General features: G+C 42.7%; 1 protein-coding gene across 4 annotated transcripts in view; it reads right to left on the reverse strand.

Annotated features, from left to right (window-relative positions):
• DIS3L2 (DIS3 like 3'-5' exoribonuclease 2) overlaps positions 1–27,613 on the reverse strand; it is a 299,945-nt gene that overhangs the window by 202,377 nt on the left and 69,955 nt on the right. For all 4 annotated transcript variants that reach the window (XM_050963773.1, XM_050963771.1, XM_050963772.1 and 1 more), the window contains one exon: positions 739–973. In XM_050963773.1, coding sequence (XP_050819730.1) covers positions 739–973 — 235 coding nt within the window. The remainder of the gene's footprint in view (positions 1–738; positions 974–27,613) is intronic.

Raw genomic sequence — 27,613 nt, forward strand, 5'->3', positions numbered from 1 at the left:
GAATGAAGCCAGCGCATCTGCCATGGCAGGCATGCCATTGGGCAGCTGGAGAAACACATAAAAAGCGGCCAACAGAAAGAATCTCTCCATCAAACATGCTTAGACAGGGAAAACATATGGGACTTAATAAAAGACATGCAAACAGTGGCCCGAAACAGACAGGAATGGTAGAACCTTGTTTGCACCACTGAATCTTTCCTGTGACATCTGATGACACAGGAAGGATTCAGAGTAAGACCGCTCCTCTTCAAAAGAATCACATGATTGCTTGAATTTTTTTTAAACAAATCAATTTCTTCTTCAAAGACCTGAGTTACAAACAACATTCAACTTTGCAATGCAAGAAAAAGCCAAAAAGAATGTAATTCTTACCCCCAATGTGAGGAATACAGATTAGAAAGCCTGCCTGGGATGGGAGGAAAAAGATACAGCAACATCTTGAGTCAGATTGCAAACCGCAGAGTCACATGCGGCACTGGGAACCTCAAATATAAAGGGGTGATTTTTTGTTCTACAGATTTACATGGAATGCACTGAGGATGCATAAAAGCCAGTTTTCAATATCCACTCAGAACCCAACCTATTGACTGTTAAGGGAGCTTAGCATGGCAAGCACAGGGTTGGTGACACATTCAACTTCCATGTCGTACCTTAAATCTTGTAGCAAAGCAAGGCAGCCAAGAAAATACTTCAAGTTCGCAAAAATCAAAGTTTAAGACAGCAATCTGACCCACTCACCCTTTTCACTGGTATCCATAGAAAGTTTCTTAATGTTATCAGCCAGCACATTCTGAGAGTTCTCTTGTCCATTCTCTGCATCATTGTCATCCAACTGAGCCTCTATAATGACATCCGGTCTATCATCATCTCCTTTCACTGGCTCTCGAGCAAGGCAAGTCCCCGACAGCTCCTCAGGGACATCTGATTCATGTGTCGCTTCTGTTTCTTTGTCACTGCCATCTGGCTTTATTACCTGAAGAAGCAGGGGGGAAGAAGATGCATGCTAAATCACCGAGCTGGAAAAAAACACTATCTTCCTTTCTCATCTGTGTCCCAGGGGCAGGGGGAAGAATGTATAATAGATGGCTAGTGGCACAGTGAGACTGTCAGGCAATTAGATGCAGACACTGCATTATGGACAGAGGTTCCTCTCTGGGAAAAGAGGGAAGGAAACTCTGGGGAATAACATGGTTTTTGCAATACACCTACTGAACATTCCTACAGTTGATACCTACCTCCCACATCCAGAAGATATGCAGGAAGGGGCATTCATCCTAAAGCAGAGGGACAGATGCATATGGGGAAACCTCACAGGTAATTTAGCAAACTAACCCATGAACAAAAATACCTCTACCAATAAAGTGAGAGAGGCTGACAGGACCGGATGGTGTAGTCCTTCTCATAATCCAGAGCCAGTGACTGTTCCATCTGTGACTCTGGGGGATCAGAATGGAAGCCATCAGATTGGAACTCCGCATGCTACCATTCTAAGCCTCAAGCTGTCAAACCTTGCCCATTCTCTGCACAGAATGTGATTTGGGATATTCCATCTCAGCAATAACTGAAAGGCCAGCTAAAATTCCCATGTCTCTCCACAAAGAAAGCGTGCTTTCAGATTATGTTTATGCTTCAATGCTTTATAATATATTTGTTGGACCTGCGCTGCCTCTCTCTTTTTGTAGTCATATTTCTTGGGAGTTTCCCATGCAATTAACACTCACCTGGAGGTTTACAATTCTTTGTATTGCCATGAGAGCACTTCATAATACCAGTAAACAGGCAATGGGAGCCCTCGGACATGCAGCAAAAAGCTTGTCCATTTCACTAACTATGGTAGATTCTCGTCATTTGGAACCATTGTAACTGGCCTCAAGAGGTGCTAGCTGGAGGCAACAGTATTAAACAAGAAAAATGGCATCTAAAAAAGCTTCAGAGATTTCTGTTTTAGTGACTGGAAAACAAATAGATCAACCAATGTGCTGAAGGCAAGCTTTTCAGAATTTCAGATATACTACAGAAGTACTTCCAAGCAGTGCCCATGTCCTTTTCATATTATTTTCATAATAGGTAATACAAATAAAATAAAAATAAAACCAATTTTAAAAGAGATTAATTTCAAATCATTTTTTAAAAACTAAAATGACATTCTGAACTCTCGTTACCTTTCGTGACTCAGTGCTCTCCATCTTCATTCTTGCTTTTTTTTATGTATATAGTTTGTTTCCCTAGCAGGTTTTGAATTAAACATTACATTGTTTAAAAAAAAAAACTGGGGGGAAAAGTCTGGCGGAAGGCGCAAAAGTGACTGATTATTAAACCTGGCTTCATTCAGCATATAAAATACTGACACACACTGATCTGGGCAAGAACAGTCTATTAGATTAGAGAACTCCACCTGAATTGCCTTTTTCCCTTGGGACAGTACAAGTGATGATGTTCCAGAGGGCTAAACTATAAATCCTTCTATATCCACTGCAGCTAGCAACATTGGATATATCAGAATGATAGTGACTGCTCTTCTGAAGGTGTGGCACAGAAGGGATTAACACTTGAAGAGTTTGTGTGGAAGGAGAAGAAAGGACAGCTATTGCATTAAACAAGTACTACATATGAAAAAATTCCTGGACTTTCCAAAACTTCTCAAAGTCATATTCACTCACCGCTGTCACTAACTAGTATAATATTCCACATGTGGCAATCAAAAACCCCGATTACATTTTGCACCTAGAGGGAATGGATCATTACCACCTATAGCAGGTTTATTAGTACAACTCAGGAGTCCAGAGAACTTGGATTTAATGATTCCAGACATCTGCACATGGCAAATATCAGATCAGTAGAGTGTTCTTGGGCTGTCCAGCATAGATTCATAGACAGCAAGTCCACTGTGATTACCTAGTCAGATCTCATGTATAACGAAGGCCATAGAAATTCACCCACTAATTCCTGCAGCAAGTTCAAAATTTTAGGGACCCCGTATGACACAAAAATACAGTGCTGTATTAGAATTCACAAAATCAAAAGCTAACAGGCATGATCAAAAAGCTACTAGGCAATATGAGTGCAGCATACAGACTCTGTTGCAACATCAGCCTTACGTATTGAATAGCAGCACATTTGAACATCACAACAGATGAAATTCTTCTTATATGCAGCATCTAAAAGTATCAGGGACTTATAAAAGCCATAGTGTAGTTTCATTTTATGTGGTTCATACATGCTATGACATTAGTAGACCAGGTACCAGCTCTTGCCAAGTCTGCAGGCATCAGCTGAGCACTGACACATTTATAGCTGGAAACTAGGGGCTTGTCTACATCAGAAAGTTGCAGCGCTGGTGAGGGAGTTACAGCGCTGCAACTTAGGAGGTGTACACATCTGCAGGGCACCACCAGCGCTGCAACTCCCTGTTTGCAGCGCTGGCCGTACTCCCGTTTTGTCTCGGGTGTAGAGGATCCAGCGCTGGTGATCCAGCGCTGGTAATCAAGTATAGTCACTTACCAGCGCTTTTCTTGACCTCCGTGGAATAAGCAGGTATCCCAGCATACCTGAGGAAGCCTCTGGTAATCAAGCTGGTCTCCTTCCCCGGTTTGCTCTCGCGTTCCCCGAACCCCGAGCAAGCAGGTCTCCTTCCCTGCGGTTTGCAGGGTGGTTCCGGGAAGGCGAGAGCAAACCGGGGAAGGAGACCAGCTTCGCCGCGGTTTGCTCTCGCGTTCCGCGAACCACCCTGCAAACCGCAGGGAAGGAGACCTGCTTGCTCGGCGGTTCGGGGAACGCGAGAGCAAAGCGGGGAAGGAGACCAGCTTCGCCGCGGTTTGCTCTCGCATTCCCCGAACCCCCCTGCAAACCGCAGGGAAGGAGACCTGCTTGCTCGGGGGTTCGGCGAACGCGAGAGCAAACCGGGGAAGGAGACCAGCTTCGCCGCGGTTTGCTCTCGCGTTCCCCGAACAAGCAGGTCTCCTTCCCTGCGGTTTGCAGGGTGGTTCGCGGAACGCGAGAGCAAACCGCGGCGAAGCTGGTCTCCTTTCCCGGTTTGCTCTCGCGTTCCCCGAACCCGAGCAAGCAGGTCTCCTTCCCTGCGGTTTGCACGGTGGTTCGCGGAACGCGAGAGCAAACCGCGGCGAAGCTGGTCTCCTTCCCCGGTTTGCTCTCGCGTTCGCCGAACCCCCGAGCAAGCAGGTCTCCTTCCCTGCGGTTTGCAGGGTGGTTCGCGGAACGCGAGAGCAAACCGCTGCGAAGCTGGTCTCCTTCCCCCGTTTGCTCTCGCCTTCCCCAAAACCCCTTGAAGCCGCCCAACAGCGCTGCAGTGTGGCCACATCTAACACCACTTGCAGCGCTGGTTGCTGTAAGTGTGGCCACTCTGCAGCGCTGGCCCTATACAGCTGTACTAATACAGCTGTAACAACCAGCGCTGCAAAATTTTAGATGTAGACATGGCCTAGGCCAGCTCACCTGTATGTAGTGTTGCTCAAGATACGTGTTGAACTTGTAAGGATGTGTTTAGACTCTATAAAATGCTTGTGAGTTGTTGCATGAATTAATCTTGCTTGTAATATCTGTATCCTGTGCTATAAGATAATATGTAAGTTTTATTTTGTAACTGTAAAAATGCCTGCTCTGAACTTGTGAACCCAGGCAAGAGGAGTGGCTCCCTCGTCCATTGAGAAGGGCTGTGGAGATTAAATTGGCCATTGTGAAACATTGTGATACAAAGACTGGGCTAATGGTCCTCTTACACCCATGAAGGTGCTACATGCATGAAAGCTCATCCCCCCAGCTTGAATTCTGGGAGGAGGAAATAAAGATAGCTGACAGGAAAATTCATCTCTTTGCTGTTTGGACTCTCACAGGGCTTGGAGCTAGGAAAGAAGCAGAGATCCCCAGGGTCAACCTGAGTTAACTCTACAAGACATTCAGTGCTGACAGATTACAACTCTGTCACTTTTGGAATCACAGACTAACTCATCTGTATATATACATACACACAGTATGTTTGCCTGCTTTAACCTGTAAATAACTCATTTCTTTTTCCAGGTTAATAAATTCTTAGTTAGTTCACTACAGGATTGGCACAAGCGTTGTCTTTGGTGCGAGATCTGAGGTACAAAATGACCTGGGGTAAGTGACTGGTCTCTTAGAACTGGAAGTGACCTGAATTCTTTGTGATCTCTGGTGTAAGTGACCATTTATCATTTAGTCCAGCTTTCCTGGGTGGCAAAAGAGACTGGAGAGCCCAAAGGGACTCTCTGTGACTTCTTGGTAAGACCGTTACAGTGCTTCAGGAGCTCACATTTTGTTACTGGGTTGGTGAAATCTAATGATAGAACTTACCACCAGGGCTTGGGGTGTCTGCTCTACTTTTTGACAGTCTGCCCCGAGGTTGGCACTCTCAGTCGTGAACCACTCCAGACAGCAGGACACATTCAGTAATACTAAAAGCTATATATATATATATATTTACTTTAAACTACTTCTGTTACAGTCCGCTAATTTTCAGTCTTTCTGGACGAGTCTTCCGATGCCTCTGACACCGTATTTACTGAAAAATTGGGCATTTCACACTGTTATGTAATCATGGAGTGAAAGGATGCAAAGTTAAGGTTTCTTAAAGGACCTCAATTCTGAAATTCCTGACCACTGCACAAAGTCTCAACCCCAAAGTTGTGTTAAGAGATTTTTGCATGGTTCTTAAATTGAAATGTAACTTTTAATAAGCATTTTGTTGAAAGTCAGCTGCTCACTTGAATGTCTGATCCTCGAGATAGTGTTTGAAAAGATTTATTGCAACTTTCAACGAACATCCTCCTCTGAACAAGCATCAAGGTTGTACCACACCACGACTTTGGAAAGTTATAACCCTCTAAAACAGGGGCTCTGAATGAAAGTACCATCTCAACCACAGAGGATAATAAAAACAGCGAGTGAGCATGAATAAGTAAAATCTGTACAGCCTGACAGTCACTTCTCTGTATTCTCCATGGTTTATAAGTAGCCATAAATTCAACAATTGTCCTTATTTGTGAGGAATTAATTTCAACAGGAAACTTTATATCTAAATGCATTAAGACAACCTATTGATCTACAGAAGAGACTGCTTTCTCGGTCACTAGTAATCCTAGGAGGCCTGTTCCTCATATTCCATAGACTTTCCACGTACATAGTCTCCTAACCATACAATGACAAAGGCCAGTCCTGTTTATTTTTTGAAAAATCTTGGCTTTTCTAGTTACTGCTCTTCAGCAGCAGTGTTAACGATGCCCATGACACATCTAAACTTCACAAATTGAAATTATTACACTAGACATCACTGAAATATTATGCCCTGCCCCAGGAGCCCTGTATCACTAAGTGTGCAGGTTGTGTTGTGCACATAAGGGGATTATGGTTTTGTGGAGCTCTGGGCCAGAGCAAGTGGGGGTCCCTCCCCACTCCTTCCATATGCAGTTTCCACACACACACACACACACACACACACACACACACCCATGCCCATCGGCACTCCTGCTGGGGAGCAGGGTCGAGGTGCAAGGGCTTCTCCCACTCACCTGGTACACACAGAAGGAAGCATGAAGAGTCCTGCCTCATTTAAGTCTCATTCAGTATGCAACTCCATTAGCATACATGCATGAAGCAGGCAGCTTTCACTCCGAATGTCAGTAACTACTAGCTACGACACACTGCACTCCAGGTGCGATTTTGAATCTCATACAACTTGGTTAAATCAAAAACACTGCCACCAGAACACTCGAGGGCAGTTCTGTTCTACCAGGTGTGTATCTGCCCAGGATACCATTACTACCTCAAACAGGAAAAATCTTCAAGTGATTACTTAAATAACCTACTGTAGAGATGCTCAGTTTTCAAAAGCACAATAATTTATTTCTGAACAGAATTCCTTCAAGAAGGTCAAAGGCAGCATTTGTCTTCATTTTCAAGGCCTAACAGCTATTTTACATTGGTGCACAGGAATCGCAATTAGTGAGGGCATATTTTCAACAAATGAACAAATTTCAATTAGACAACAAACGAGCCTGGCTATGAAATTTAATAGACGAGCCACATGTGGTCAGCTGGCAGCCCTGAGGGGATTCTTATTAATGTCTCCACTTCCCAAGTCCTCATGAGACAAACCAAAGCAACAAGTCTTGCAGTGACCAGGAAACATGTCATCTCAGGGTACAGATAGTATTTCCTTAGGGACCACTAGGTTTCTACTGAGGTTCTGCAACTAGACTAGAGGCAATTCAGCATTTTAATCAATGAACTGGAAGTAACCATCAAGTCACAGCTGATAAAATGTGTGGATCATACGAAGACAGGTGGAATGGTCAATAATGATGGGGACACAGTAGTCAGACGGCGCAATCTGGATCACTACAGTAAGGCCATACCTCAAGAATGGGGGAGTCTATTTTAGAAAGCAGTGACTCTGAAAAGGATTTATTGGTCATAGTAGACAAGAAACTCAACATGAGTTCCCAGTGTGATGCTGCTGTAAAAAAGGGCTAATGCAACAAAGTATAAACAGAGGAAAAGTGAGTCTGAGAGGGAAGTGATTTTACCTCTGTACTCGCAATTAGTGACACAGATACTGGAATTCCACATACAGTTCTGGTTTCCACATTTTTAAACGGCTGTTCAAAACTTGGAAAGGGTGCAGAGAAGAACCACATTAATTATTGGAGGGCTGGAGAAAATGTCTTACAGTGAGAGATTTCCACTTAATTTATGAAACAGAAGATTGTGAGGTGATGTGGTTACAGTGTATAAGTATCTTCACGGGAAGAAAATACCAGGTGCTAATGTGCTCTTTACTCTAGCAGAGAAGGGCACAACAAGAACCAGTGGCTGGAAGCTGAAACCAGACAAAATTCAAATTAGACAAAGGACAATTTTTTTGTAACACTGGAACAATCTACCAAGGGAACTGGTGGATTCTCCATCTTGACAATCAAGACTGGATGCCTTTCTGGCAGAGATGCTTTAGCCAAACAAAAATTATGCTTTAGTCATAGAAAATTATTGGGTTCAATACAGTGATAACAGGGTGAAATGTAATGGTCTGTGATATACAGGAGGTCAGGCTAGAATCCTAGATAATTGGACAGTCCGTTCTGGCCTTAAATTCTATGAATCCCTGAAAAATTAGGAGTTAAGCACAAGCACGAGGCATAGAAATCAGACTGAACAAGTTTAATTTTGAATTAAGATGTGACTGAAAACAAAGGGCTTTGAATGAAAATACCATTTCAGCCTTAAACACAAAATCACTATCACAACAGTAACACAACCACCACATTTCACATCCCTATTACGGAACACTTGCATCCATTGCACCATCAGTTTTTTCCATTTTAAACTGGTCTTTATTTGGAAGCTGGGTCCCTCCTGATCATTGACAAGGGAATTGAGACTGGCTAGCATGGGGGTTGTTGTCAGGGCTCATACATACGCATTAGAGCCAAGAAACCTTCAATATTAATATTTTTGCAAGGAAGATCTTTGCTGTTCTGAAAAAAAAAAACCAACCAAACAAATGTCTGTTCTTTTTAATTCCTGCTTGGCTAGATAAAATACGGTACTTCCAATAAAGGGAAAAACACCTGTCCCCATCACCTTCCATTCCTGCTGTAATCTCACTTATTATACCAGATGGCACTGGCAATGGAGAGCAGTTAATAAAGGCAACTGGCTTCAGTATGAGATTCCATTTAAAACACACCAATAAGGTTAGCGTTTTTACACTACTTTAATTCTAAGGCACTGGAAATATGCACGGAAGGCCAGCAGAATGCCTATAATTTTATATCCCAGCACACACCACAATTGGATTTGATAAACATGCCAACATCATCCAGACCCAAATTGCTCTTATTGACCATACAAAGCTATTTGCCTACTAACAGAGCTTTGCTGTACTAATTATTATCAATACATTACATGCATAGTACTACTGTGAAGTCACTGTGGTGCCGCTACAAAGACAAAAGCTTCCACATTTCTCAATTCATATACGAAACAAAGTTGCATTAAGAAAAGTTACTGGTCTTCCTTAAACTCATCACAACTAGGAAACTCAGAGTCAAGGTCATGGAATGAAGTCCCTACAACTCACGCGGGTCTGGCATATCAATGTCTGGCAAGATCATCCACAGGCCTCCTGAAAGCAACCCACCACACCGGCTATGCTATAGAGACATTCTTGTTTTTCCCCAAAATTCTGGGGAGCAGAGCAAGACCGGACATGTGTGTTTTCAAAGCAAAGTGTAGAGAGATCTGGCGGTGGGACTGTTACACTGATTAATTTCTAAAATTTAACCACTGAGCACCCACTACTAAAGTTCTCATTCACACCAAGCTCTCCATTACCACCTCCTCTCCAACCTCAGGGTCTAGTTAACATGCACCTCCTATGGCTATATCTTTCCTGTAGTTACCTCAGCGATTGGCACTCATATCTGAGCCCACAGGTCAGTCTAGGCGAAGTGTGAGCAACCACACTGCAAAGCCATGCACAAGTGGCTGGGTTCTCACGAGTGCTGCTCTCACATATCTGTGGCACTAGCACTTCGTGGGCATACCCCATTGCTCTGTGTGCTGCTCTGGAATGCCTTCCCAGGGAATTGTGGAAGAACTTATCTATCCTTCTGGACGCCCGGGGGCATTGTGTGATGCCACTGCAAGACTATCAGCACTCGAGTGAGTTAGGCTGCATCCTCACGGCAAAGTGAGCAGCTTACCAGCCGACATGAAAACATCACACGGGTTTTAGCCATCAGTTCCAGAAGAACCAGCTACCCTTGGTTGAAAACACCACTAAACTCGGGTGACAGGTTTTTGTGTGCAAACAAGAGGGGGGCTGGAGTAACACTCAAGTAAATGCCCACGTTAATCCTGCAGGGAAGATATATCTCTATAGATTCATAGATTCCCAGGTCAAAAGGGGCCATTGTGATCATTTAGACCATGGGTGTGCAAAATTTTTGGCTCAAGGGCCATATATGGGAATGGAAATTGTATGGTGGGCCATAAATGGGAGTGCGGGAGGGGGTTCCAGGCTGGGGCAGGGGGATTCGGAGGGCGGGAGGGGGATCAGGGCTGGGGTAGATATTTTGTGCTCTCTTTTCACTGGTGGCTTCCTTTCCTGGGCTGTCTCCTCCTCTTCATTCCCTGCTTCAGTATCTACTTAAATATCAGAGATGATAAAATTTGTTCATTGCAGATTTCACATGATTTGTTTCAACTCTGGTTCCTCCTTTTCTACCTTCTGTCTTAGGTTTATTTAGGTTGACAATTGTTAGATCTCCAGGCAAGGATTTTTTTTTTTATTTAAGGAGCCAGGCAGAGAGTTACAGAACTATATAAATATTTATTATTAATAGTAACTTTCCAGCCAAATGTCTCAAAAGACAGAAATGCCTATTGAGCATGAACAGCAGCCTCAGACAACTTTATCTGCACTCACCCATCTTGATTCTAAACTACTATTTGTCTGTAGTATCTGTAAACTTGATGTATTTTCCTTGCCTCACATCTGCAGCAGGTTTTTAATACACTTTCCACCACCTCTTCCTCGTTTGCCATAATACACAATTGTCTCAAACCTACCACTCCTTAAATCCTCCTCACACCTTAATCTCCTTCTACCATGACTACTGTAACCCTATCCTCTATGGTCTCCCCAGCACTAGCTCTCCAGACCCTAGCATGTGCACAAGACTGCTGCCTGCCTTCTGAAGTGCAATATATGAAGTAGTATGATCACTCCCCATCAGTCACTTCCAGTTTTATTACATACTATTTAAGAATGTCATCAAATGTTAAAGCAGCAAAGAGTCCTGTGGCACCTTATAGACTAGCAGACGTATTGGAGCATGAGCTTTCGTGGGTGAATACCCACTTCGTCATCGACGAAAGCTCATGCTCCAATACGTCTGCTAGTCTATAAGGTGCCACAGAACTCTTTGCTGCTTTTACAGATCCACACTAACACGGCTATCCCTCTGATACTTGACATCATATGTTAAATAGTCCCTTAACTTCTATAGCTTATACTCTTTATCAGATCCATTTAAAACAGGAAAGGAAGCAGTAGAAAAGTTATCAAAAAGAAAGTGTTATTCTCCGGACAATGGCAATTGTTAACACAAAATCACTAGTGGCACCACTCGTTCTAACCTGATACTGTAGAAGGATTAGGTGCTGCATCGCAACTACATGGCAAATATTTTGACTCAAAATGTGTGAAACCCTTCAATCTGCTTCGATAGCAGAGATGTTAATGGCATCTAGTAATGAGAACACAGAAAACCATTGATGCTGGCACTAGGGGTGCTGCCGCACCCCCAGCCTAGAAGTGGATTCTATTATATACAGGGTTTACAGTTTGTTCAATGCCTCTCAACACCCTCACTATAGAAATTGTTCCAGCACCAGTGCAGTAAGCTTGCAGAAATCAGCCCAAGAAAAACATCAGCTATGCCAGTGAGAGAAACGTCTCTGCCCAGAGCTGGTAAGAGTTCCAGAATAGATGTGCAACAATGAGAGAGACAGTGATGGTAACAATGTATTAAAACAAAAGAAAAAACAACCAAAGAGATGCACACTGTTCTCACGGACACTTACTAGTATGTGTTTTAAAGGCAAGCCACTTTATTGTTTTCTTTCCACGTCAGAGAAGTCTGCCCTCTAAGGTCTGCAACAGTGTTAGATGCTCCACATTTGGTACAGCCTGGTCAACACTTGCTTCACATCCTCCCTTTCTGCTCCCCAAACAAGTTCAAGCTGTTGGGCCTAAAAATTAACCTTGTCTTCGGAATGAGAATATTTCCCCAGCTAATCCTCTCTGCACTGCACCCCAAGAACACGGGGTCCTGCAGCAATCAGTGTATGCAGGTGGAGTCCAGTGAACACATTCCATTCCATTCCCGCTATATCACTGAGGGACAATCAGCAAACGCACATGCAGTTTTCATACGGGGAAGCATCATTTCATGTTTATAACAGCAATGTGCAGTTAGAGACATTCTGTCAAGCATATTTCATGCCCATCACACATGGAACAGTCCCAAACAGTGAGCTGCAAAAGTTTTGGTTCAGGGTCCAAACTTTAACCTTCTCCTCCAAGCTCACCCTTCTCTACACTGCAACCCTATCAGCAATCCAATCCAGCATACACCATTCCTTTCCCTCCTACAAACAAGCACTTTTTTTTTTTAAAAAGGGCCCTATAGAACTAGCAGCCTCCCTGCTGAGACCTAGTGAATTGTTGTCTGGACCCTAGGGCTTCCTGAAGCCTGCTCAGTGCGAGACCTCCCACTTTGGTGAATCTCATGAGCAGTGTGTTGTACTCCAGGCCACAGTTAACTGGAAACTAGAGTGTAACACACAAGGGCCCAGCAACGAGGCTGCCAGAACAGAATGGTTTGAAACATCACAGAAACTATTCAGCCCCATATTTTCAACAGTAGCCAGGAAGAAAATGCATGGAACAATTCTGAGAGCTGTTGTTCAAAAGTCATTTAAATCAAATTATGCCCCATTCATACTGGCAGCAAAACTCTCCCTAACTGGAATTGGTGGTTTTGGGGGTTTGTTTTTTCTTTTCTTTTTTTGGTTTAATGTTTAAAAATCTGTTTCCTAGCCATCACTTTTTGTAGCGTGGACAGAGACTGCAATGCTACAGTGATGAGCGCCAGTACAAAACCCTATGATACACAAGGCCTTAGAATAAATCACTCAAGAGGGGTGGATTACAGAAGAGAGTAATGGAAGCTTTAATCTTGAAAGTTACCATGCTCTGCAATCCCTCGATTTTCAGCAAACGACAGCAACAAGATGTCCAGTTTTTGTCAGAAGCTACAACGCAGGCAGGCAGGCCGACCACCATTTGGACTGCTTGCAACTTTACTTGCAATGTGATAGATCTATATTATATATAAAGACCTACTTATTGAGTATTCCTTGTAACAAAAACACATCACACTCATGTTGAATTTACATCAGAGAGTTAAGATCCATAACATTGGCTCACTCTTCCCCCCCGGCAAAGTAATACAGATTACTAACTTTTTTACAAGTATGTTGATGTATGAAAAACATTCCCCTGATTACAAAGATCATCTCTGAAGACTTACTCAACACTTCATAAAATGAACAAGTTTATACCAGCACATACCCTGCAGAGGAAAGCGAGCTAACAATATAGACCTATTCTAACATACAGGTGGCTATCCATGAAATTCGTATAATGCTATCGCCTAAGGTTATACACATTAAAAGATAAGTTCGGAATGGTGTCAGATTGATTTTGTGTGTGTAAGAAAATCTCTCCGGGTTGGTTGTTTTCGATTTTGCCACAAAAACAAACAAACAAAGGAGTTAATACATTGAAGCTTAAGGCCCACAATTCTTCGCTGGCCTTTTTCGTTTCTCTGGTTGGGCCCTGAATGCCAGCTCCCAAGGGTCTCAGCACTGCACACGCTCGGACACTCTTTCAAAGCTCAGAATGGTACACCTGGGACACAGCACACACACTGTTCAGGAAACACGCTGGGGCCAAGAAAAGCAATACAAATTTCCACAGTTAACTTGAGTTACTAGCTGCCAATAAGCCTCTTATTATAAAAACCCATAATTGGCAACTGTCATATTAAAGAACAATTTATGGAAGTTCTCAGAGTATATATGCCCTAGTGGGAACTTCCTTTGACTGGTGCACTCCATCAGACCAGGCCTGTTTGCTTATTTATACAGTGGACAGGAGCAAGCGAAACCCGGAGGACGACAGTTCTAGGGTGTTACCGAGCGTCCAACTCCCGCAGTTTCTCATACAGTACTCTGCTTCCTTCCCATCCCTTCCATTGTTCCTCCCTCTATGGCTGCACTTGGACAATACCTGAGCTTCCCAATCATTATCTTTATAGAAATTGCCTCCCACACAGACAGGGCCGCCCAGAGGATTCCGGGGGCCTGGGCTCTTTGGCGGCGGGGGGCCCTTCCGTTCCAGGACCCGCCGCCGAAATGCCCCGAAGACCCACGGCAAGGGCCCCCCACCGGCGAATTAGCGCCAAAAGCGGGACCTATCGCCAAAGTGCAGCCAGGTCTTCGGAGGTAATTCAGCAGCGGGAGGCCCCCATTGTGGGTCTTCGGGGCACTTCGGCGGCGGGTCCTGCTTAGGCAGTAATTTGCCGGCAGGGGGTCTTTCCGCCCCGGAGCGGAAGGACCCCCCACTGGCAAAGACCAGGAGCGGAAGAAGCTCCGGGGTCCCCAGAGCGAGTGAAGGACCCCACTCCAGGGGCTCTGTAAAACTCTCGTGGGGTCCCCTGCGGGGCCCGGGGCAAATTGCCCCTCTTGCCCCTCCCCTCTGGGCAGCCCAGCAAACAGACACTGATCGTTCCCACCTCCAGGGCAGATCAGACAAAATGAAGTTGTGCTAGGATGATCATTTCCCCCACATTCAACCCTAATCTCAACAGCAAGATAAACTTACAAAAGCAGATCCAGTTCATAGAGGGGCTATTCTGCCAAATAATGGCAAACTGACACCTACGCTGACACCTGAATAGGATTTAAAGGACATGAAAACACAGAATCACCTAGATGACTCCACTTAACACCGTCCCTCAACGCTAGCATGATCACAGCGAAACAAACTGCACACAAACAGCCAGCGTTTGCTCAGTGTGGTGCCCTGTTTGGGCTTGAAGATGATGTAATTTCTGTAGAAGGTGCTGGCTAGCGTTCTCTGGAGATGTCATTACTCTAGTCCCAGAAAACACCGCCCTGGGCTGCATGGCCCTGGATTTTCTCCAACGTGGGAGCTATTGAATGCAGTGTGAGAGAGTTGGTTTTGGTGACCTGGACCCCTGGCCATTGGGAAGTGCACTGAGACCTATCAGCCAATCACCAAATAGAAACTCGTTTCAGTAGCACACTGTGCTCTCACTCAGCAGACCGACTGAACCCAGCAGGGCTGGGGATTAGAATTTAGCCCTTTACCAACACCCCAGGCTGGGAATGTGGAGGGAGCTCCGCACGTGGCCCTTCACGCAACCTCTCTGAAGAGTGCAGGAACAGTGAGGACAGAACACAGAGGCAGCCATGACCATCTCTGCTTTTCAGCAGGACTGTCCCCGTGGAGGAAGGGACTCAAGGGGCAAACCCTTAGGACTCTGGGAATAGGGGAAAGGGAGGGCTCTTTTCTTCTTTCCTAGGGGAGAAAGAATAAAGCCCTCTATATCCCCTGTTATAGACTTTAAAATACTATTGTCCCTAAAAATCATTTCTGAACAGAAGATAAAATGAGAGCCAAGGATTTCAAGATTCCTCATACCTGATCCTGTGAGATCCTAACACTGAACTACATCTGGTTGACAAAACAAAGCGCCAGTTTAGAAAGGTGGGGATTCTAGGTAGCATCTTTTACAAGTCTTTGCTTTTAAAATAGGCTTCCTGTATATATCTAGTTCCCTCTCCCACACACACTAGTCATATATGAGGCTTAAGAAACACTGTGAGCATGTTAGTTTTATCTAGGCTTCCTGCTTGAAAGATTCTTTTCAGTCTCAGTTCCACACTGGATTGAATTTATGCACAGAAGGGACAACAAAGTAACATCAGAACCTAATTTCTCTACTACAACATTGTAGTGAAGAGAAAAGTTATCTAGACACAGCCCTGGAAGCCCAGAACTTCTGAATTCTAGCCTGATATGAAAATAGGCTCCTTAGACACACGCATAAGGAAATTAATAACCCTGGTTCTTGTTCATCCATTGTGGCATTGGGTAAATCATTCACACTCTGATTCAGTTATTTTACAGTCCCTGTAACTATGCTAGACATACCTCACTATATATAAGTTGCACCGCATTCTCTGCCTCAAAGAGACACCAGTCTAATGTCACGTAAACAGCAGGTGGGGAAAGGATAGACTGATGACAGCAATATGTTGCAAGGGAACTCAGTAAAGACACACTTTGGGGGTCAGACTAGATGACCCTTGCAGTCCTTTCTAAACCTCTTGTTCTATGATTGTATGCACAGAGGGCTGAGCCATTTTAAGTCATTTAATAAATACTGATAACAACATGTAAAGTATCCTGGGTGACTCACTTTTTACGAGCATCTAACTGGAAGTGAGTCTTAAAGAGGGATTTGAACCAGGGAGAAGGTGATATGGATAAACGAGTTCAGGGGTGTGTATGATGCAAAAAAGGCACAGTTTAGCCCTTTATAGAATGGGGATAACATTTCTGAACCACTCACGTGGACAAAAAAGGCACAGTTTAGCCTTTTATAGAATGGGGATAACATTTCTGAACCACTCACGTGGACAAAAAGCACTACATAACTGTTAAGTATTACTGAAGACATGGATACATCTGAGTCAGCTTTCTAGGAACTAACGGCTACTTTCTTGCTAGCAGGGCCTAAGAATTAACTGTGCAGTGTATTTTGGGTTTTACAGCTGTAGTCTTATGGCATTCTTAGTAGGTACAGGCAAGGCTGAAAGTCAACAGTTATTGACAACTGCTGGTTGAAATTAGTAACCTATGTAAAAAATGTTTGAAGCCGACATTTGCAATGCCAAATACAACCAGAACCTTTATCATTTTATTTGAAAGTCAGAGAAGGAAAAGCAGATTCTTCCGTCTTCCATGTGCCCGCACTGTACACCAATATTTCAAAGCCAACATCCACCTCTTCCGCCTTACTAAAATCATACACATTGTCATGAATATATTTTAGAATGACTTGAAATGCCATTCTACAAGAAAAACAGTTCTATTGTATCACATTCATAAGTATAATTAGAATAGCTACTCAAAAGCAATGTCAGCAACTGTCTAAGACTTATAACCATGGTTTCCTGCATCCATGCTTAGCTACATAACTATGAACTACTGATAATTGGGGTTATCCAAAACTAGCTTGTCCCTTAACCTAGAACTAATTAAAACCAATTTTCAATTAACTTAGGCTCAAACTAACTCAAAGTTTTAGATTTGAGACATTCAGATAATCTGCGACTGGCCTTTATTACAAAAGCCAACTACAATTACCAACTGTTTTCATAGCAAAGAGCATCAAGAGGAACACACAGAACCAGTTTTAAAGAGAGAAAGAAGGAAACTCTTTGCCCCTTGACTGTTCTAGAACACAGTTCTGTAGAGGCATACCTAGTTCTCTGAATGCCAGCTACAATTACACAGTCCCTATACATGTACACTACTACAGCCCTCTTTTATGATCTACCTTCATCAATGTACATGCAGCCCTGTACAAGGGTGAAGAGATCAAACAACTGACCCTACATCTCAAAGTAGGCACATTATGATAAGGGGCATAACACACAAAACGGTGCGAGTGCACCACAGATGGAACAGGAGTGTCTCAGACCTTCTCAAGTAGGGAAGAGCTCCTTTCAATGACAAGTCTCTTTTCTCCTCACGGCTAATGATCTATATATTATGATCTTCAACACAATTTATCCTGCCCATTATTATTTATATTCTTGAAGTGCCCAAAGAACTAGTGTCTCATTGTGCTTGGAGTTGTACAAACACATAAGACTTGTCCACATCTCAAAGAGGTTTTAGTTTAAACAATGTAAAGACAAAATGCAGCAAGTTTAGGTAACAAACATAAGGGGGCAGGAGATGATAAGGTTCTGCACAGACAGTCTTTGACAGAAACCTATTTAATAAGGAATTTAAACAAAAAGCTTTTACATTTGGATTTTAAAAGAGGGACTTATCTGGTGTTCTGGTGGCGCTTCTTGCTAGTGTTGGTGGTTGGAATGGATGGGAGCATTTTGCTCAGCCTATGCACTGGTGCTGCACAACGCTGCAATTGTTTTCCAGCCCTGTAGCGGAAACATGGCATGTTTGAAAGTTCCCCTCCATGATGGTAATAGGGAAACTAGCGCAGGCATCCGCGTCATACGGATCTGCTCACTTTACTTAATGACGAGCCTTAATAAAGAGCAAGCACCAGAAATATGATGTCAGCAACACAACTGGTTTACATTTACCTTTAGCAACAGTGCGTGTGTCATTAAAGTTTGAAGCAATGTTTATTAAAACAGTAAAGTGTATCATTCTTCCCCACCAGATGTCTGGGTTTAATTTCTTGACGTTGATACTCAAATGTATTTAATCCAGTGAAAATATACATTGATTAACATAGTCTCTTAGAACAGCTACAACAGTATGGAAAATAAAGTACATGGGAGCAGTCTACTTTAGTTCTCCTGCTTTACCAGGTGGCTGACTGGTGTATATACACTGCACCTTTGCAACCAATGAAATATACCACCTCTCTCTGCACACGGCATGGGGCATACATGTTGGCCATCACATGTGTTGATGCTTCCCTGATGCTGAGTATCCTTCTGGTTTGTTTTTACCATTTCTTGACCAATTCTCCCATTGTTTCTTTTATAGAATAGAGGAAAAGCAGACGAGTAGCTTTAAGAAATGCTGCGTCCTTCAGGAACACAAACAACTTGGGTGTCCTTTGTCGCAAAGGACCATAGTTGGCTACATATGCTATCAAGTATCACCGCAAGCCACCTAGCCCCAGAATGTATTATTAATTAATATTAACTAACTGCCTCCTCTGACGGTTTTGTAAAGTCTAAGGCTTTCAAGCTACAGCAAAACAGAATGATGCTAGTCTAATGGGATGGAGTTCCCAACTCTGCTTCCATGCTCTGAAAGCATCCAACTAAAGCAGATGTCTCAGTATTGGTGACCTATGACAAGGTTTCATCATCATCTCTGCCTAGATGCTTCCAGCCAGTGGTGCTAAGACTCACCAAGTGAGACATGACCTCTGCAGAAGTGCAGCCTTTGAGCCCTTGACTCCCCTGGACAGGAGTCTTGATATTGGTATGTCAAGTGCAGCTATCTGAGCGCTTGCTCTAGAAGCAGAAACACTTCCCAACACTTTTTGCAACATCTTGGAAGGATCAAGTTTGTGCAATGCTGGATCTGGTGCAACTAGTTACTGAGGTTCACTTGTTCCCTAGATAATTGGTGCACACAGGCAGTCCTTGCTAGACAGCTGAGCTCAGAGCATCTTCATCCACGATATCATGAATCTGCTGGAGAAGATTTGGCTGATTTTCTGGGTACCACCCAGGACCATGCAATGGGTGAGTGGCCTCAAGGCTACAATGGTGCCACATGAGACCTCCAAGGTTTGTTCCCACACTCTTCAGAAACACCTCATCTGGATGAGAAATGAACAGGCAGACTGCTGCCACAGAACTCTCAGCTGCAGATGGTATGGAACCAGAGACTGACCGGAATGAACCCAGATCTGTCAGGTGGCCATGCAAACGACTACTAAGAAAGGGAAATTTTTTGTCTTATACAGTAGGACCTACTTGGAAAGAAGTAATATTTTTGCACAGATCAAGTTCATCAGAAGTGAAGTCCACTATATCTGAAGTTCTACAGCATTCACCAAAGTCTAAACTCAATTGCTGTAATTCATATTACAACTGCAGTCACTGCAATTGAGAAACACTGCCAGATTTCCATTCTGCTTCACTATGGACATAGTGTCACTACAACAGTTCAATATAAGCTGCTTTCACTCTATAACCTCAACCAACAGAGCTGTCCAGGTTTTTCTCTTTCAAAATTAATTAAAAAGCCTCATTCGAACTGAGATCTTGTATACAAATTTTCTGCCAAGAACAAATTTTTTACAACTAAGTTATAAACCCCTTTTAAAAAAATCAGCAGTTTATAATGGAAAAACTGACAGGACCCTTAACCATAAGCATTTGCTACCTCATCAGAAAAGAACAGAACTGTTAGTCCCACAACTGAGCATAACTTTATTTCTGTAACAGTGAGCTGTTATGAAATCAGTAAAAACAGGTGCAAACAAAAATAAAAGAATTAAAGTAGCTGTGGTGGCAGCCTTCAGTTGTTATATTTTTGATTGTGTAAGGTATTTTTTGGAAGGCTTGGCATTGCCTTTAACTCATTTCTCTCTGGGACAATTTTTTCCTCAGTAGTTATCTTGGGTTAATTTTGCAAAGCCACAAGTTGTCCTTTGGAATCCTTCTAATAGTTGATCCGTTTCTATAAATGATTAATGCAGCAGTGTACAATTAGCTCTGCCGATTTCATTTCTTGGCTTGCTGTGATGAACTCCGTCGATATTTACAGAAAGGTTTCTGACTCAAAACTAATAAGGTTGCAGAAGAGGCAATCACTCTCCATTAACAGAATAGAGCGCAGCCCTACAGAGCATAATGAACTCTCTCATCCTTCCCTGGCTAAATTATGTCCTGTATTCAATGAGAGCTGGACAGTAAAAACTACGTCAAACCAGACCAGGCAATTTGCTATGTAAACGTCATGGAGATCTACTAAGTTATTTTCATTGCAGGAGTTTGCAGAGTGGAGACACCCTGAATGGTGAAAATACTGCCTGCCTGCTGGCAACTTTATACTCCTACCATAACAAGTTACCATTCTGCAAATGCTCACGGGTTTCTCCCAGTAAAGCAGCAGCGAACACCACAAGGAAGAGAAAAGTAGAGTGGAAGAAAAGAGGACATGCATAAGGGTGTCGAAAAATTCAAAAATAAGTTGGAAATAAGGCATATGGAACAGCTCCCCAGCCAGAGCTGCACCACTGTCAGATATTAACCCTTTTAACACTTACCTGAAGGTTCTGAACAAGAAATTTAAAAAACAAACAAACAAACAAATACATTCAGAAAGGACTAGGTACAGCACATTGCACGTTTCTATGGACTGTCAACTTTTCAAATGACTATGACAAATATTTAAGACAAAGTGCTTTTGGTTTTCGAAGTCCTTTATGAATATTTAATTGTATACATCATGCAACCTCACAGCCAAACAGTCTTGTCTGTGTCCCCAGTGACAATGCGTGACCAATATTTGCAATCACAAAGTGAGTGATATCAAACACTCAGCACATGGAAGGTATTGATCCAGTCCCCAGGATAGATTTGAGTTCTGCAGAATGCAAATCTACATTTAAGACAATACAAGTTACTTAATCCCAACCACCAGGAAAGGGGGGAATGGCCCTCCTGTATAGTACATCATGAACAATGTTTTACCTTTTAAAGACAGCCATTACACATTTGCCTTTCACATACTGGGTAGTCCAACTAATTCAAAGCTTTCTTAACACAATGCTGCCAAACTAATAGCAAAACATCTACTTGCTCACAATTCTGCCATCTTTTACATAAATCTTAATATACAGTTGATGATTGTATAGATTTTAAATCATTCCTCCACCACACCAGATGGAGGAAATTGTTTCACTGACCCAATGAAAACCTGGCAGTATAATAAAATGGTAGAGTATCTTTGTTTTTGAAACTTAAAATAAAATTTTAAACTTGTGAACATAGAAAGATTATTTCACATTTAGCAGAGAAACTGACCATTTTGTGGAACTAGTCGAGACAAATGAGATGGATTGCGTGATGCTTCTTACATATTAATCGTTCCATTAAACCGTTTCCATCACAGCTTTTATCACATAACTTAACTAGAGTTCTTGGAGAGCATTTTCCCCATAACAGTACTGTGATGGGACTGAATCTCAAATCCACTTCAATTGCTGGCAGATTATGAAAGCAGCCTCTATAGTAACTGTACTGCTGCTTTGCAATCCACCAAGTGTACTTTTGTTTAGGTCATAAAAAAAAGAAGGAAGCCCCTTCAAATATATTTTTGAAGACAACAGGATTTTTCTTATCAGCACAAGGAAAAAAGTGCTTTGTTATTATTACTTTTAATCACATTGACTTCAAGCGCTATGTATTATTAATCAAATCCTCTGACAGGTCTCCAATAACGAAACATGACATATGTAGAGAACAATGAGTCACCATCCATTCTATGCTGATAAATTAGAAGAAGGAAGGAAGATAGTTATCTCAACTCCCACTCTTACCATCCCATTGCCTCATGAAGCCTGCCATTCCTCCCATTCTCTGCCACTTCAGCTCTACTCCAGCCCACAATATTCCGCACTGGTTGACATTAGCATGGAAAACCCTCCATTTTGCACATTCATTTTTGTAGAAAGGTGGCATTCGTACAAAAAGACCTTATAATTTCAAGGACCATCTATACTGTCTGAAACAAAGGGGGCATATGAGTAGCAAATAACAGTCCTTTTGTGTAAAATGCTTTGCTCAAGTCCTCCCACCTCACCTTCTGCCTATTTTCACCAGATGTTTCCTTATTAAAATGTTCTGCTTTGTTTTTTATTTTACACTCTTTCTTCATTCCAGTTTGTTTGACACTCAACTGTAGTTGTGTGCTGGACCACCTAAATTAAGTAGCCTATCCGAAGCACACTTAATTCAGTAGTGCCACAAGGTGGCTTGCCCTTTAAATGGAGTTGCGACCAGCCTCACCTGTGATGGATCAGCTACCGCCCAGAGGGGACAGATCCCCTAGGGAACAGGTGATTATGAAAGCCAGTAAATGACTCACTTGGGGCAGAGAGCTGCCAGGAGCACCGAACCCTGGCAAGAAGCCCCAGGTCAAGGACAGAGTGCCTCCAGGAATAGGGAGGCTCTGGCAGGAAGCCATGGGTCAAGTGGGAGAGCTACAGGAAGCAGGCTGGTTCCCATGACTGGCCCTGGAGCAGGATGACTCTCAGGCAAGTGACTGTAGAGTGGAAATGTGTAAGGAATAGATACACCCTTGCAGAAGACCTTGGGTTGGGGGAAGGGAGAATTGATGTGTTGTGCTCACTTTTATGTGGAAGAAATAAAGCTGAAGTCCTGAGAAAAGAGCTTGGAGCAGACTCTGGGCCTGGTGTCACCCCTTCCAGGGCTGAGTGTCAGGCCAGCAGCCTACAAGTCATTTTCTAGGATCTCTATAGTTCTGGGTTCAAATCCTACTTCAAACAACAAATGAAAAGTCTCTTGCAGCTATTAGTGGTCAGACTTCCAACTCCACAAGTTGGCTCCTCTGAGAGTCGCTGTTCAGGAGAGGAACAGGCTTACAGTGGCTAAGTCAAGGTGTAAATGGAGATTAAGGTACAGTACACTGCACAGCTTTGTAATGGGAGGTAAGGAAGTTTGCATATCCCCTGCCATGCCTGGTTCCAGCCAGCCCATTACACAGCGCAGTGCTATACCACCTGTCTCACTCCATTACAGAAGGTTTGTGAAGCCAAACAGCACCCTCTAGCCAAAAATAAACTTACAGTAGTAAACACTGATCCTTACTAGAGCAGGCGTAATAAGAGGTTTGAAAACCTGCTCATTATCCCAATTAAAAACCACCCTTCTGTAGCACCCATGGATTACACAGACATCTCTGTAGATGTTTTGTTTAATTAGACTTTCCTGGAATGAATACTGTGTTTCACTTCACAGATGATTAAATGGCTTTCGTGGTCCCTGATCCAAAACAGATTAAGATGGATACAAGTCCAAAAACATCCGGCGATAAGCACTGGTTCACAGTGAAACAATTGAACGGAAGGATTAGTCTTGTTAAACATACAAAAGGTTATCGATGAAGCAGCAGTTTGTACCGTGTCCTCCAACTTCACTGGCACACCTTCACCCATTCAGAAAAAATGCACCTGCTCTACTAGTTAAGGACAGCCACAGCGGATCACCTTAAAAGGTGCACATCTTGGACAAGGAACAGATTCAAAAAGGAAATGGAAATGCGCTGCTTTTGTCAGACTTCAGAATAATGGAGATTGTAAAAAACACAAGGTTGATTTCAAAGTGAATACAAGACCAAGCTTGCTATCTTGTAAAGACTTAATGGGACTCCTCTTCTACATTAAAATTAATGAAATGAATCAGTTCTGAGCCAGTGACATTTTTTTCTTATTTGACCACTTATGGAACAGTCCTCATATCTTCTAGCAACAGAAATTATCGTATTACATTATGCTCAGCCCTATGTGTATAGTAAGATGCTTTATCCAATCTTTAAGGTATCAGGGTTTTCATAAGATCCTCATTTCCAACTTCAACAAGGCACAAAATATTGGATCTGAAATCATGCCAATCAAATTATCTTGCTTTTCTCCACAGAACATAACCCTATAAATGCTGATATTTTAGCATACTCTATGTATTTAAAGACCGGCTGGAAATGGAAGCTAATGCTTTCACTGTCAGAAAATCATTCGGAATTCACTTTCCAATGGCTAAAGCATTTAGGGCAAAATTCAGGTGATAAAAATGGTGGCATAATTTACATGTCCTGGCCTAATTCTGCTCTCACACCAGAGTAAACCCAGAACAACTTTGTTCGCTTCAGCTGAGTTATTCAGTGTTTACTCAGTTGTTCAGAATCAGGCCCTGTGAAGAACCACTTTTCAAGAGACATTGCTCGTATTAGTCGCGAAGTTCTCTCTGCTCCATGAAAGTTGGCGTCCCCGCACTTTAATTGTTGAAAATTATTTACATCAGAAATAAAGTAACATGAAAGGGGAATTCTACAAAGAGTCATTTACACTAAATCAGTGGTTCTCAAACTCTGGGTCAGAATCTCAATGTGAGTCGCGACCCCATTTTAGATGGGGTTGCCAGGGCTGGTGTTAGACCGATCCCAAGCCCCAAGCCTGACCCCTCTGCCTAGGGCATAAGCCCAAGGGCTTCAGCCTGGGGTGGTGGAGCTTGGGCTCTGGCCCCCCAGGTTCCAGCAGGATCAGGTTTCAGACCCCCCTCCTGGGGCCATGTAGTAATTTTTGTTGTCAGAAGGGGGTTGTGGTGCAATGAAGTTTGAGAACTCCTGGACTAAAGGAACAAATACCACAACATTTTACCTTTCCTGCATGAATACTTTTTATGGGTCTCATTCTGCACTCCATGCCAGCATTTGGGCTATGAGAGTAGAGAGGTATGCCTCTGAGTGTACACTGGTGCCACTTAGTCAAAGGTGGTAGAAAGGTGGGGGTGTAGCAGGAAAGGGGGCTGTGTTACCTTATGCTTCTACCCTTTCCCATTGGTTGCCTTTCCTTCTATAAACCCTCCATTCCACCCTCTCTGCACGTTAAATTACATAGACTTACACTAACTTCATTTCTACCACCACTTTGGTGAACCTCTGAACTTGGCTCTGCCTCCAACTTCAGCTCCTCCTGCCCTCAGCAGCTGCTATATAACATCCATTTTCAAATGCGGATGGAATCAGACGGATGAAGACTTAATACCTTCCACCCTGCTGGGGTATAAAACAGTGAGCCAGGACCAGCAAACCTTTCCAAGAGCTGACACTGGGCCAGTAATCTGAAAGAGGGGGAAAGATTGATATCTGTATGAGTGTTTGAAAGTAAGAATCTGGGCCAATTTAACAGGCAATTTCAGACTTAGGGCAGATGCCACTGTCACCTGCCCAAAGGTTTTACACTACCTCATGCACTGCTCTCAGGTCTCTGCAACAGTTAGGCACAATGGGGCAAAGGATACAGTGCACTTTAACATTCTTGCCTTCTTATTTTTCCCCAATGGTATTTTAACAAAAACTTCAAAAAGCATTAAATGAGTCAAGTTTACAAGTAAGTAACCGCAAATCACAAGAGTTCATATAATTACATATTCAGAAACTTAAACTATCTTTGTGCTTTTAGAACAGTTGAGAATTGCCACACAAATATTTATGTACTGATGACCCATACAGGGAATGGCTATTAGTGTCCAATTTGCCAACTGACCATAAGTTTAAGCATCATTATCCACAGGCTCATCTCTCTCTCACACACGCTCACAGAACTGCCATTAAAATATAGTCATTCACTGTTTGAAAGTAACTAGCATTACAGAATGTTTACAAGCAATCCCTGCACCAACGTATTTAAACGTGTTTCTTAAGGACACAGTTCACAAAATAACTTTAAAATCTCCTCCTGTGCTCAAATTACCAAATACACCAATCTCTATTATGGAGTAGTGACTTGCACAGCTTCAGTCTGAGAAAAGGTCTCAGATTGTTTCATTTATAGGAACACCAAAGAGTATTTGAAGTCACTTCAACATGTACAACTTATTTTAATTTGAAAACCACTGAACAGATTTATCAGATATTGCCCATAAAAAGCTACCTTCCAGATGGAACTCTCATGCCAATTTTCTGCCCATGCCAAGTTTCACAGCAGAGCTACAAGCTTCTGAAAAAATTGAGTGTAACATGGAAAGGCTGACTAACCTCAGCTATCACCATAATGTTTATGTAAGCAGGCATGCGCAGGATTATGCAATATATGTAGAATCACAATGAAATCATCTTCAAAGGGAAAGGAGGAACCTGTTGGCCTGATGAAAAAACATCATTCATCCTCATTTCCACTAGCCACTGTTACCTATCAAAGCCACATGCCCTGGGCTGCTCTGACCTAAACTAGTTAATTTATTATTTTATTTATCTATGTAGAGGGAAAAAACACCAGGAAAAATATGTCTGAGGACCACATGGTTTACTGACAGATTTTTTTTTCAAATAAGCTTCATAGCCATATATGAAGAAACGCATGCAGCTGCTGTTTTATTACAAACAGTGTTTGTCATGGGGAAAGGTTATTTATATCTGATCGAATTCTGCTATAATGACTGTTTTGCCATCAGTACATCCTACAGTCCCCCCCTCTCTGAACACTGGTGCTCAGAACTTACTGTGCACAATTAGGGGAGTCATGTTTAAAAGAAAAGACAAAGATCCTGAATCAAATCATTTAGCTGAAATGGGTGGTCAGGATTCCGGGCTTTGAAGCACAGTAGCAGTTTATGACTGATCACAACGATCTGGCAATGCTCACACAAGAGAACATACAGGCTGTGTGACTATTTCCATGCCAACAAATCTGTACCTTAAGCGGAAGGCCATTAAACCTAGGACTCAGGAATTAGTAATATGTTGGAGTGGCTTTACTGGAAAAATTTTTTTTAAATAAATAAATAAAAGTTCACTGTTGGCCAGTTAGGCCACTTCAGTGACAAAAGGACAATAGGAAAAAATGATCTTCATTGTGTGTAACATTTTGCAACTGTTACCAAAAGCAAAGTTTGCCCAAGGACTCAGCCAGCTCAGAGGAAATTACTGTATAGAGTGTGACACAGCCCTGACAAGGCCAGCTTCCCTTCTCCCTGCCTTTCCTTTATTTGACAGTTGCCACCACACCTAGTTTTCGGACTCCATTATATCTTAACCGCATACGGGATACACCCTATGGGAAAGTAGGATGATGGAGCTGAAGTGATGTCAGCGAGAACATTTTCCTTCTTTGCTTTACAAACCTTTGAACCTTGCAGGGGTAGCCATCCGCTCCTATGCTTTTTTAGAAACTAACTAACAATGCATATCCTGACAGGAAATGTTACCATGCATTAGTGATAAATTATTACATAAAAAGGCAAATTAAGTTTCCAAGCCACCGAATCTAACCTGATAAACATATTACACCTCCATAGTTCAACAAGCGCCCAGAAAGGAATATGCAGTTTTGAAGGGCAGGAGAAGAGAAACCCCACTAGATATTTAAAGCCTTGTCTGGGAGACTGTAAGGCCAGAAGGACCATCATGATCAACTAGTCTGACCTCCTGCACATTGCAGCCCACAGA

The sequence above is a fragment of the Gopherus flavomarginatus genome, chromosome 8 (genome assembly GCF_025201925.1).
Source record: "Gopherus flavomarginatus isolate rGopFla2 chromosome 8, rGopFla2.mat.asm, whole genome shotgun sequence".
Lineage (NCBI taxonomy): Eukaryota > Metazoa > Chordata > Testudines > Testudinidae > Gopherus > Gopherus flavomarginatus.